This window comes from Phascolarctos cinereus, unplaced genomic scaffold (genome assembly GCF_003287225.1).
Source record: "Phascolarctos cinereus isolate Bilbo 61053 unplaced genomic scaffold, phaCin_HiC Scaffold_5;HRSCAF=322, whole genome shotgun sequence".
NCBI lineage: Eukaryota > Metazoa > Chordata > Mammalia > Diprotodontia > Phascolarctidae > Phascolarctos > Phascolarctos cinereus.
Genome location: NW_027555958.1, coordinates 443303642 through 443317889, shown reverse-complemented (window position 1 = coordinate 443317889; position 14248 = coordinate 443303642). Strand labels below are relative to the sequence as shown.

Sequence of the window (14248 nt, the reverse complement as noted above, 5' to 3'; positions counted from 1 at the left end):
CTTGTAGAGTTTGTAACCTAATTAACAGCTATAGTAGATTAGTTAATAGCACAGTAAATAAAGTGCTAGATGTGGAGTCAGGAAGACCCAAGTTCACATGCAGCCTCAGATAATTAGCTGTGTGACCCTGGGCAAGTCACTTAACCCTGCTTGCCTCAGTTTCCTCATTTGTAAAATGAGCTGGAGAAGGAAATGGTAAACCACTCCAGTATCTCTTACCAAGAAAACCCCAGATAGAGTCATGGGCATTTGGACATGACTGAAATGACGGAACAACGATTGTTAAGTCATAGAATCTTGGAAGCTAGACGGGGTCATAGGAATCATTAGTGAAATGCCTCATGTTACAGATGAGAAAACTGAGACAATAAAGGGTAGGCAGTTTGTTCAAGGTGACCTGCTAGGAATGGATAGGTAGTTGCAGTTCCAGGACCAGAACTCAGGTCTCCTAGTTTTTAGTCCTTGCTGCCTTTTGGATAATAAATGGCTTTGGAAATCCAGCCCGTGGCATGTTGGTATGTCCTTAAAAGGTTTCCAACTCCTTTGTGCCAACTTCAAGGGATGCTGTAGTTCATTTAAGTGCCTCAGAGGTTTTCTGAAAATTTGTATTATAAAATGAGATTTTGGGGGCAGAGCCAAGATGGTGGAGTAAAAGCAGTGACTTGCTTGAGCTCTCCTCTAAACCCCTCCAAATGCTTATAAAAAAATCTAAACAAATTCTAAAGCAGCAGAACCCACAAGAAGATGGAGTGAAACAAATTTACAGCCCGAGACAGCTTTTATGGTTGATCAGAAAGGTCTATCAAGCTGAGCCAGGAGAGGAGCACAGTTTGGAGTGGGAGCGCAGGCAAGACAGGCTTCGGCGAACCTGGAACAGCTTCAGAGGACTGAATCACAGGTAGCTGTGGCAGTTTCCAGACTTCTCAACCCACTAATGCCAAAGACAACTTAGAAGGTCAGTGGGAAAAGTCTGTGTCTACAGTGAGAGAGAGAGAAGCACAAAGTCAGCCTCAGTCCCCAAGCTCAGCCCTGGGGCGGCCTCTGCTTCCAGAGCTTCTGGCCCACAGGCTGAGGGGAAATCGAGTGGCTGATGAGAGGAGGGTTGTGGGGATCTCTCTGCTGGTGCAGGATTCTCTTGCTTTGCCTGTGCTTGGATCTGGGTCACAGTTCTGGGTGGTGGTCCTGGGGTGAGGAGGAGTGCTGGTGTGGTGGAGCTTGTGGTGGTGGTACAGAGTAAATCCTCTCACAGTTCCAAGGCAGAAAAGAGTGCTTGTGGTCACTCATAGACCAGAGCACAGGCCAGGAAACGAGTAAACACCCCACCCTTGATCATAGCACCTTGGAAGAACTGAAAATTTACAGGTCCCTAGAAATATCTCTGAAATCAGCTGTACAAAACCCCCAAAGCTTGGGATAGCACATTCTCCACATTGGAAACAGACCCCTACCTTAACAAAGAGTTTAAAACTCAAGTAATTGGCTGGGATCATGAGCAAGTAGCACAAAAAGAAATCAGACACACATCTTTCTTTGGTGACGAAGATCAAAACATACAACCAGAAGACAACAAAGTCAAAGCTCCTACATCCAAAGCCTCCAAGAAAAATATGAATCCATCCTAGGCCACGGAAGAGCTCAAAAGGGATTTTGAGAAGCAAGTAAGAGAAGTAGAGGAAAAACTGAAGAGTGAAGTGGCAAGAAAATCATGAAAAACAAGTCAACAGCTTGCTAAAGGAGACCCAAAAAATACTGAAGAAAATAACACCTTAAAAAACAACCTAACCCAAATGGCAAAAGAGGTCCAAAGAGCCAATGAGGAGAAGAATGCCCTAAAAAGCAAAATTGGCCAAATGGAAAAGGAAGTCCAAAAGCTTACTGAAGAAAGTACTTCTTTAAAAATTATAATGAAGTATAAAATGACTTTATGAGAAATCAAGACATTGTAAAACAAAACCAAAATAATGAAAAAATAAAAATAATGTGAAATATCTCATTGGAAAAACAACTGACCTGGAAAATAGATCCAGGAGAGAGAATTTAAAAATTATTGGACTATCTGAAAGCCATGATCAAAAAAAGAGCCTAGACATCATCTTTCAAGAAATTATCAAGGAAAACTGCCCTGAATATTAGAACCAGAGGGCAAAATAGAAATTGAAAGAATCCACAATCTCCTCCTGAAAGAGATCCCCAAAGGAAAACTCCTAGGAATATTGTAGCCAAATTCCAAAGTTCCCAGGTCAAGGAGAAAATATTTCAAGCAGCCAGAAAGAAACAATTCAAGTATTGTGGAAACACAATTAGGTTAACACGAGATTTAGCGGCTTCTACATTAAGAGACCGCAGGGCATGGAATATAATATTCCGGAGGGCAAAGGAGATAGGATTACAGCCAAGAATAACATACCCAGCAAAACTGAGTATAATCCTTCAGGGGAAAAAATGGTCATTCAGTGAAATAGAGGACTTTCAAGCATTCTTGATGAAAAGACCAGAGCTGAATAGAAAATTTGACTTTCAAATACAAGACTCAAGTGAAACATGAAGAGGTAAAAAGGAAAGAGAAATCATAAGAGACTTAATTAAGATTGAACTGTTTACATTCCTGCATGGAAAGATGATATTTGTAACTCATGAGACCTTTGTCAGTATTAGGGTAGTTAGAGGGGAAAAAATTATATGTATGTAGATAAATTAATAGATAGATAGAGGGCACAGGGTGAGTTGAAGATGAAGGGGTGATATCTGGAGAATAAAATTAAGGGGTGAGAAAGGATTATACTGGGAGAAGGAAAAAGGGAGAGGTAGAATGGGGTAAATTATCTCACATGAAACACAAGAAAAGTCTTTTACAGTGGAGGGGAAACGGGGGAAAGTAAAAGGGAATGAGTGAATCTTATTCTCATCAGATTTGGCTTAAGGAGGGAATAACATACACACTCAACAGGGTATGGAAATCTATCTTACCCTACAGGAAAATAGTGGGGGAAGGGGCAAGAGAGCAGGAGGATGGTTGATAGAGGGGAGGCCAGATTGGGGAAGGGGGTAATCAGAAGCAAACACTTCTGAGGAGGGACAGGGTCAAAAGAGAGAATAAAATTAATGGGGGCAGGATAGGATGAAGGGAAATATACTTAGTTTTTCACCCCATGACTACTGTGGAAGTGTTTTGCATGACTACACGTGTGTAACCTGTATTGAATTGCTTGCCTTTTCAGTGAGGATGGGTGGGGAGGAAGGAAGTGAGAAAATTTGGAACCCAAAGTTTTAAAAACACATGTTAAAAAAATTGCTTTCACATACAACTAGGAAATACGAAATACAGGAAATGGGATATAGAAATGTATCCTGCCCTACAGGAAAATAGAAGGGGAAGGAGATAAGAGAAGGGAGGGAGAGATAGAAGGGAGGGCAGATTAGAGGAAGGGGTATGCAGAATGCATGCCATCTTGGGATTGGGGGGTGGGATGAGATGGGGAGAAAATTTGAAACTCAAAATCTTGTGGAAGTGAATGTTGAAAACTAAAAATAAATAAATTTTAAAAAAAATTTTAAATGAGAGTTCATGTATTATAACAAGAAATTCTGCTGCCAGTCTTGTTAAAAAAAAAAGCTTCCCACTTGTCAGCTGAAAAAAAGGGGAGTGAACTGAACTCTTTCTGTCCCTCTACAACAGCTATTTGAAACCTCTGTTTTTCGATCTCATATACCAGCTTCTCCGCTTCCCCTGCTAACACAGGATCTTATCTCCTACTTTACTGAGAGAGTCAAGGCTATCATAGCCTTCCTCTTCTTTCTCTTCTACAACCTCAAAACCCTACTTCAGCATCTCCATTTTCCCCTTTGCTTCTGAAGCCTCTAAGTTAGAGGTGGACCTTCTCCTTGCCCAAGTTTGTGGTCTTGATGAAGAGAGAGTAAGCCCACATGACCCCAACTTCAAGGTTCAGAACAGGTGATGTCAAAATCAGTGTGAGAGAAGTGATACAGGAAGCAACCCATAGTGAGTCTTTGAGAATTACTATGGCTGGAATATTCTTTATCAGGCAGCAATACATAAGAATAAGAACTATTCCCCAACAGATAAGTGGTCAGAGGTTATGAACAGTTCTCAAATAAGAAATACAAGGGGCAGCGAGGTGGCGCAGTGGATAGAGCACTGGCCCTGAAGTCAGGAGGACCTGAGTTTAAATCCGGCCTCAGACCAAACACTTGACACTTAACTAGCTGTGTGACCCTGGGCAAGTCACTTGAACCCAATTGCCTAACCAAAAAAGAAAAACAAAACAAAACAAAACAAATCCAAATAAGAAATACAACACATTAGCCAATTTAGCTGTTAGATCTTAGATGCCTGGTATACAGTCTATTACTGGACTCATACCCAAACTATTTCCAACTTGGGAGGAGCAGCTAAAGCTTGTGCTTTGCTGGAAGATTCCCAAAAACACAGGCCACCTCCACACCACAATGAAGAGAGTACAGATAAATACTATACATTTATTCTGCATGCAAGCGTCTTAGCATTGCCTAGGGCCATCACCCTACTCTTTCTTTTTCGAGTCTTAACCCACTGGAGACTGGGTTTCCACTGACTGGTAAACCAGTGCAAGTCTTTACTTCCTTCCACTTCCCTAGCCTTTGTTCCCTTGCAGTCATCAATCACAGATTGTCAGCTCTGTTACTCCGCCTATTTGGCCTTTTCCGTTCCTACTCACGTGCTGGTAAACAGAGCTGGAGGAGCTTTTCACGAGCTGTCCTCCATATCCAGAATGCCGTTCCTCCTCACCTCTGCCTCCCGACTTTCCTCCAGACTAAGCTCGAATCCCATCTTCTACAATCAGTCTTTCTCTGCCCTCCTTCCCATCCCCCACCTCTAGTTCTTGCTAGTGCCTTCCTTCTGAGATTGTCTTCTGTCTACTCTGTACGTATCTTGAATGTACCTGGTTGTTTGCATGCTGTCTCCCCCATTAGAAGGTGAGCTCCTTGAGGGCAGGGACTGTGTCTTTGCCTTTCTTTGGACCCATGCTTAGCACAGCGTCTGGCATATAGAAAATTCCTAATAAATTGTTGTTGATTAGCAAAACTGTACTGACTGGTCCATACACATTCATGTTTTCTAATCTCCACAGAGCCCTCACCACAGCAAGACAATTATTTTATTCCTCTTTAATTGGTTCTCTATTCAAGTTGTCACAGTGGCTTCTCTGGATTGTCTTTTCTCTCTTCAAGCTTCCCACAACACCCTCTCCCTGGGCTCTCAGGCGAAGGCTTCATCTCATACTCAAGAAAACTGAAGCTCTTCACCTTCTCCCCTTCTTCTCATCTCACACCCCGTTCACATCTTGCCCTGCAATCTCCTTCTTAACTCCAGTCTGTGATGTATAGGTGGTCCTTCTCCTTACCCAGGCCAGTACCTCTACATGTACCATTCATTGATCCCACACATTTCTATCTTCTCAGGCAAATTGCCCCATCCGCTGTCATCCCTACTCTTTTTCAATTCTTCAGTCTCTCCCTAGCTGCTGAATCCTTCCTTTCTGCCTACAAACATGCCCAATCTCCCCTGTCCTTAAAGATTTTCTTATTTGATCAAACCATGCCTTCCAGCTGTCATCTGATGTCTCTCCTCAAAGGCCAGCTTCCTTTAAAAAAAAAATCTACATTTAGTGCTTCCATTTCCTTTCCTCTCACTTTTTTTAAAAAAAACTACTTTGTAGTATTTTTGCTTTGATGGCAAAGCCCTGGATTTTGGCTATGCCATTCCTGAGTCTTTGCCTTTTGGGCTTCTTTTCAGGAAGTCGATGGAGAATTCTTTGCATTTTCATTTTGCCATCTGGCTTTCTTATTTCTAGACAATCTTCTTTTGTAATTTCTTGAAGTATGATGTGCAATTGGGTTTTTGGTCACAATTTTCAGGAAGCCTATTGATTCTTAAATTAACTCTCCTTGCCTTGTTTGGTAGGTCAGTTGTTTTTAATAGTAAATATTTCATTTATTCTTCCCCTGATCAGGCTTTGACTTAGTCCTAATATTTCATTTCCTCATTGAATTTAAAGCAGTAATCACCAAAACAATTTGGTTAAAAAATAAAAAAGTTGAACAACAAAACATATTATATAAACAAGAACCAGAAGTAATAAAACATAGGAACATGATGTTAAGTAAACCCAAAGACAATCCCACTGAGGCAAAGACTCCTTTTTTTTTCCACAAAAATAATTGGGAAATCTGAATAGCAGTCTGGCAGAAATCAGATTTAAACCAACATCGTCTATCTACCATATACATCCAATAAACCTTAAATGAATACATGACCTAAAATATAAGAGATCATATTAAAACAATTAGAAGACAAAAGAAAGATAATTTTCACCAGTATGGCTAAGATAAGAATTTATATTGAAACAAGGGTTAGAATATTTGGGGAAATACCTCCCTAAAGCAGCTACCAATGATGACTTCAAAAGACTGATGAGGAAATGTGTCTCCCACCTCTTGGAGCTGATTGATGAGAGGCACATGATAAGACAGAGTACATTCCCAGACATGGCCAATACACTGATCTGTACACATTTGACTTGACTGTACGTAGTTGTTTTGAGAGAGGGCATATACTAGGGGGCAGGAGGCTTGGGTAGGAAAGTGTGTTAATGGGTAGTGACAGACATGGAAAAAAGAGCATCACAACAATTTTTAAATGCACAGAATTTAAAAGAAGTCCAGATGGGGATACAAACAGAGCAATTTTGTTATTATCATGTTAAATTTAACATATATTTCTTTTTTTTTAAGCCACATCACAAAAGTTTCCCTTTATATATGCCTCTCTTCTAATATACTCTTTGTCTTCCCACTGACACCGTGTATATATGTAGTAGAAATGCCCCAGGATTATAAATAAAAGTTTTGTTATTACTATTCATTCTGTGCCATTTTAGTAAATGCCTTTGCTTAGAGCTAATTTTATCAGTTCACTGACTATTAAAGGTGAACATACCAGTAGATGCTTGAGAGTTGTAGTTTCAGGAATACAGACCTACAGAGTACCTTGAAGCTGGAATAATTGTCCTCAGAGAGATCCAGCCCCCAAGTGTCAGTGGAGAGAGGGATTATCCCCAGAGGGGCCACTGCTGTACTGCTATCTGCTTCCTGTGTGTTTTGTCTATACCTATAAATGTACATGTGTCTCAGCTCCGGAAAGTAGAGACCTTCCCTTCTGTTTTTGTAACCCCAGCACAGTGCCTGGCACACAGGAGGCACTTAATTAATTCTTGCTTGCTTACTTAATTGATTGATTACTGACAATATTAGTTTAGCACAATGCTTGTGTGAGGTGTTCAGGCCTTTTAAAATTTGCATCTTTGAGACAGTGATGTTAATAGCCTTTTTACTTATTTATTTGTTGTAGATTGAATGATTGCCTCTTCTTTCTTATTCGCAGATTTTTCCACATGGAAATGTTGTCCTACTTTAAATGAAGAAAGCCCGCACAGAGTACTCTCCAACAGAAATCTTAATAGTTCCCTAATGCATAATTTGACGGATGCAGATAAAAATAGCTCTCGGTTTTCAGACTCTTTGAATGTGAACTTTGAATTGGGAGATGAAGTTTGGGATGATTTCAATGATGAAAAATTAATACATGCGAGTAACTTCTTAACCCACATGGAGAACACCAAAACTCCAGGTAAAACTGTTTCAGCATAAAATAATTTGCTAAATATTTATTGGAATAGCTATTTAGTTTAGCTTTTATAAACTAGCTTTCACTTATTTTCTAAATAGAGGTTTAGGTTCAAGAAACTCATAAAATGTTAATATTGTGATGATAGTGAATCAAAAATATTATTTTTGACACATAGTAATTTTTGGCTGATGGCTAGATACTACTCCAAGATTATTTCATAAAAACCACTCTTAGAATCAAGAAATGTGCATCTGGAATAAACCTTTGATGTCATTTAATCCAAACCCCTTATATTTCTTTTTTTCTCATTCTCTTTTTTTTTACTTTATTTTTTACTTTATTTTTATTTATTTAGTATTTTATTTTTCTTCGGCTACATGTAAAAACAATTTTTAACAATTTGTTTTTAAAGCTTTGAGTTCCAAATTCTCTCCTTTCCTCCCTCCCCCCCCCCAGAAGGCAAGCAATTTGATATAGATTATACATGTGTAGTCAGGCAAAACATATCCATAATACTCATGTTGTGAAAGAAAACAGAGAAAGTAAATAGAGAATAAAATTAAAATAAAATAAAATAAATAGAGAAAGTAAAAAAAAAGTATGATTCAATCTGTATTCAGACATCATCAGTTCTTTCTCTGGGTATGGATAACATTTTTCATCATAAGTTCTTCAGAGTTGTCTTGGATCATTGTATTGCTGAGAATAGCTAAGTCATTCATAGCTGATCATCTTACAATATTGCTGTTACTTTGTACACAGTACATTTCACTTTGCATCAGCCCATGCAAGTTTTTCAAGGTTTTTCTGAGAGCATCCTACTCATCATTTCTTATAGTACAGTAATATTTTTGTAATCACATACCACAACTTGCTCAGCCATTCCCCAATTGATGGGCATCCCCTCAATTTCTAATTCTTTACCCCCAGAAAAGAGCTGCTATAAATGTTTTTGTACATGTAGGTCCTTTTCCTTTTTGTTTTTTATCTCTTTTGGGATACAGACCTAGTAATAGTATTTCTAGGTCAAAGGATATGCCTAGTTTTATAGCCCTTTGGGCATAGTTCCAAGTTGCTCTATGGAATGGTTGAATCAGTTCACAGTTTCACCAACAATGCATTAATGTCTCATTTTTCCCACATCCCCTCCAGTATTTGTCATTTACCTTTTCTGTCCTATTAGACAATCTAATAGGTATGAGGTAGTACCTCAGAATTGTTTTAATTTGCATTTCTCCAATCAATAGTGAGTTAGAATATTTTTTTCACATAGCTATAGATAGCTTTGATTACTTCATCTGAAAACTGATCATACCTTTGGATCACTTATCAATTGTGGAATGGCTATTATTTTTACAAATTTGACTCAGTTCTCTATATGTTTGAGAAATGAGGCCTTTAGGAGCAGCTAGGTGGCGCAGTGGTTAGAGCACCAGCCCTGAATTCAGGAGACCTGAGTTCATAATCCGAGCTCACATCAAACACTTTACGTTTACTAGCTGTGTGATCCTGGGCAAGTCACTTAACCCCAATTGCCTAAAAATTAAAAAAAAAAAAGAAATGAGGCCTTTATCAGAAAAAACTTGCTTTAAACTTTTTTTCACAGTTACTATTGCTAACTGTATTTCCCTCTATCCTATTCCCTCTAAGCCCTGTTTATTCTATTCTCCCTCCTTTCACCCTGTCCCTCCTCAAAAGTCAAGCCCCTTATATCTCTCCAGACCTCTGATTTCATCCATATGAGAATTTCTTGGTGTGGAAATTCCCATTACCAATACCGATCAACCACTCATCCATACCTTAAATATAGTTTTAGCAGGCACTAATACTAGGGCACTGACAGATGAAGCCATATGCCCGTCATCATACAGCTAGTGTGTGTCTAAGACAAGACTTGAATCCAAATCCTGCTGCCTCCAGGCCCAGCCCTCCATCCAATACCCACAACTTTGCACATGAGGACCCTGAAAACCCAGGAAGAAAGGCAGCTTCCCTGGGGTCTCACACCTCAGAGCTAAAGCCAGAAGGAACGTCTCGTCCAGTTCCCTCATTTTTAAAGATGGGGAAACTGAGGCCTGGAGAGGTTGAGTAGTTAGTGCAGCCCTGCCAAAGAGTGGCCTGGTCACTGGAAAGCTCTGTCCTCTCATGCTCTTGGTGAGTTCAAGGTGTCCCCACAGTTCTGGTGCTGTTCCAAGCTAGTAAAGCTGGTTAAGCTGAACGCCTCACTGAGACTTTGGAAACACCTTGGAGTTTTCACTTGCTTTAAATGCTCTCCATACCTTGTAGAACATTGAAAATGCGGAATGAACCATGACTTAATCTTTCACATGGACCACAAAATGATAGTAAATAAAGCAATGTTTTCCTATCTGGTTTTAATTCTCTTTACAGATATTTAAAAGAAACTTGAGACCTTTTACCACAGTGACTAACAAGCTAACCTGTATATTTTACAGTTTGCACTTACTTTAGATTCTCAGCACCTCTCTCTTTCTCTTTGCAAATTAAATTTGATTAATGTGAAAAAGGAATCTATTCCTTCCTTTAAACTGAGTACATCTGTTGGAGACACTACTTCTGGAACCTAGTGAAAAGTCTCATTCAGCTGTTTGCTGGTATTTTACTAAAGATATTCTTATTAATAATATTCCTTATACAGGAAACCCTTTGCTTCCCAGTGCCTTGGGACGTGGGCCACCTCTCGGAAAGACACAGGACAGATTCCAAAGGGGAACTTCAAATAGGCAAGTTTTAGAACATTTCATAGGACTTTTGACAACTTATTTCCTTCTGAAATGAAATTTTAAATGGAATCAGAGAAATACCAGCTCACAGAGGTCATGCTATGATGCTATGACTGTTTAATCTAAAGCAGATTGATTTTAGAGCACTTAGAAAAAATGAAGGCTTCATTACTTGGTGTTGCTGTAAGGAAGTGGTAGCTATGGCAGCAGTGAAGAACAAAATACCAGAGGGGAGAATAGCGTTCGCTTTGTTCAGGAACTGGTTTTCCAGTTCATTATTATCATTGTCCCTGGCTTCATATTAGTAGTGATAGTAATAATATTTTAATAATATGAGAGGCTCATCAGTATGTGGGCTTCCTCATCTGATGGCAATTTCCATCAATCAATAATTAAGCATTTAAGGGCCTGTTATGTGCCAGGCACTGTGCTAGTCACTGGGGAATACAAAGACAAAAATAAAACATCTCTGTCCTCAAGGAGCTTACATTTTACCAGGGGAAACAACATGTACAGATGCAAGCATATACAACACATTAGTTCAGCTTCTCTGTCTTAGTATGAAGTGGAAAAGCATTTAATGAGTACTTACTATGTGCTGAGCACTGTGCTAAGAACTGGGAATGTGAATAGAGGAGCAAGACAGCTTCTCTGGAGAGGAGCTCCCGTTCTCACTGGGGGAGATGACATGTTAAAGAGTGCAGGTGACGGATGGATGGGGTTAGCACTGGGCCTGACTCTAGCTGGCTAGGTTCAGGTTCCATGTTGGAACAGAATGAAGCACTTCTGGGTCATTCAACAACTAGCGAAAAAGGAGGTTTACTTAGCCACAGCACAGAAAGGATATCAGCACCAAGCTTGGGAAGATGTGGACCCCCTCATCTTCAAATTGAAATGTATCTGGTTAGCAGCGCAGAGTAGAGTGTCTGATGCACGTTCTTGGGACGTTGGCCAAGTCTGAAGGAGCCGAACTTGGTGTCAAGGGAGGGGGGTGGCAACAGGAAGACCCAGGAAGTTGCATCAAGGGAAGCACAACCTGAGTTTTGACATCATCCCCTCTATCCCACCCCGAGGCCAGTCCTAGGAATAGCTTTGTTGCCCTTTAGGGAAAAACTAGCGGACCCATGTTTTGGGGGATGGTGGAATTTGGAAACTCTCATAGACGTTGGCCTGTCACAGATAGCAAGGCCCAAATGGTCAGCTGGCACATCTAGTCAAGTCAAAGCTGAACTTGCCCTCTGCCAGCAAAGCCTTCCATAGGCCCAGGTCCCTTCCTTACCTCAGGGAGGCACTGGAGGAGAACTTTATTGCAGTAACAACAACTCACATTTCTGTAGCATTTTAAATTTAACACCATGGGCCTGTGAGGTGGGCGAAGTCATGGTGTCCTTATTTTGCTAATGAGGAAGGTGAGGCTCTGAGAAGTTTTATTGCTGACCCGTGATTTTTAGCTATCAGTGTCAAAGCTAGGGCTCCAACTCAGGCTTCAATCTAGTTGTTCTTTCTAGTAGGTCTCAATTCAGTTTGTTAAGAAAAAAGTTTTTCTAATAATTGTAGAGTTAGGAGGATTTCAGAGACCATCTAGTCTTACCCACACCTAGCCAGGAAAATCCTCTGCAACAGACCCTGAATGTCCACCAGCCACTGCTTAGAGACCTTTAATGACACAAAACCCATTATGTCCAAGGCAGTTTACTCGGGTTTTTTTTTTTTATAGCTCTAGATTACTCTGGAGGAGAGAGTGAGGCTAATGACTTTGCATAGCTCTGCCTCACTTAAACCCAATTCACTTGGAAGTCAAGACATCACCTTCATGGCATCATTGGTCCTCTTCCAGAATGACGATCCAAACAACAATGATAGTTCTATTTGTCCGGAAGTTTTTCTTTACATCAAATCTATAGTTTTTTTTGTAACATCTTTCTCATTATTCTTAATATTACACTTTGCCAGTCTATTTCTTTTCTATATGAGAGCCCTTCAGATAGCTGAAGACAGTTATTCTGTCCCCACTAAGTCTTCTCTAGGCTAAAAATTTCCAACTCCTTCAACCAAGCCTCATGTGGCATGATGTTGGAAGCCTCTGAACACTCTGGAATCTGCTTTCCCTAAATCTAGGGTAATGTCAAACTGGGACCTTATTTCCTCTTCACAAATTCTAGAATAGAATAATCACTTCCCCTCTAGGTATTCCATCATTTTTACACCAGCAACCAGTTCCTCCTGGAGAGTGAGATTCAGATAACAGAAAGAATGTCCTTTTGTTAGCTCCTCCAACTTTGAAGAAAGAGACAGAGAATCAGAGAGAAGAGAGTGAGATGGGGTGAGGTGGGGGAGACAGAGATAGAGATAAAGTTTGAGTTCTAACAGATAACTGGATAACTGAAGCCCCCAGTCATGACTACACCAAGCCTCTCTGTCAGGCTTGTGCTCTGTCTCCTGTTTTTGTCTAGGGGCCTGGTAGTATGGAGAATGAAAATTTCACTTCTGTTTGTCCCTTCTCTGACCTTCATTCAAATATTCTCTGCTGTACTCCCCCCTCTGGTTCCTAGACCTTATCACATGAGTGTACCAACTTTATATAGAGTGCTGTACACCCCCAGCCCCAATACCTTATTACCCACCTTGCTTCTTTTGAACAAGGCATGTCCGTCCATAACCATTGTATAGTCACAAGCACCAAATCTCAGTGAGGCCATTTTACGTCTCGTGTTAGAGCCTCCAGGTCCTCTTCGTACTTAAACTTGAAGTACTTATATACAGACATGGATTTTACCACTGACTCTCTTCTTGGAATCTGTGTCTTGTGAATTTCTGGATGTTAGATGCTATTCTCCTTTTCCTTCTTTGTGGCTACTCTATAGTATCGAACATGGGAGATATACCCACAAGCTTCTGTCTACCCTGTGCTTTTTAGTTTAAGCAAATACATTCTTACCTGTCTTTGTTATGTATATGCCATCTCTGGTTTGCGTTGGGACTGGGCCTGCTATTTCATTGGTTTAGGAAGCTCTTAGATGAGGAAAATCTCTTTATCATTTCAGGTCAGAGAGAAGCATTGGGAGGTTAAGGGACTTGTCCAGGGTCACACAGGTAGTACATGTCAGAGAGGGACTGGAATTGATTAGTTCCTGGTTTAGAAAGGGGCCCTTCTCACTGCCTCTGATAATTAGTGATAAATATTTACAAATAGGCCACCACTGTGAAAATAACTGCAGCCTGTGCACAAATATTAGTGGCTATGAATGAAAAGATAGAGAAATTCTATGAAGAATTTGATAAGACCCTGGAGACTTCAGTGCAAAAGTAGGAAATGTTGAGCATGAGTAGAAATATATGGCAAAGCATGGGCCAGGAAGAAGGAAGGAATGAAAAAAACTAAAAAATGTAGATTATCCAGAAACTGCTTGCCTCTATTTCATGCACACCTTTTTTTTTTTTTAAGAAAAGCATTGGAAGGTGCTGGACATGGCAAGCACCAAATAACACCATAAAGAATGAAATAGATTAAATTTTTACAGACAAGAAAAGACTTGTTATTGATTTGGGAGTTATCTTTAGACAGCTGTGTATGTATAGTCTGACCACTTTATCAGAGAGAAGATCTGAATTAGTAAAAAAGCAAAAATAAAGAACAGTCATAGAAAAAATACATGGCACACAAATGAAACAACTTAACCCTGAACTCTTTAGACAAGTCATTGAAAATCAAAAATGAAAAATGGAAAACAGAAATTGTGCTGACATCAACTAAAATAATATGATTCCATTTAGCTAGTGTATATTAATTGCCACAACAGTGAGACAAAAGGAGCCT

At 39.9% G+C, this 14248-nt stretch overlaps 1 protein-coding gene across 1 annotated transcript in view; it reads left to right on the top strand.

Moving 5' to 3' along the window:
• The window catches only part of HFM1 (helicase for meiosis 1), a 140519-nt gene that overhangs the window by 113785 nt on the left and 12486 nt on the right, over positions 1-14248 (top strand). The window contains exons 36-37 of the mRNA XM_078156573.1: positions 7442-7687; positions 10347-10431. Of these exons, the coding sequence (XP_078012699.1) occupies positions 7442-7687; positions 10347-10431 (331 nt within the window). The remainder of the gene's footprint in view (positions 1-7441; positions 7688-10346; positions 10432-14248) is intronic.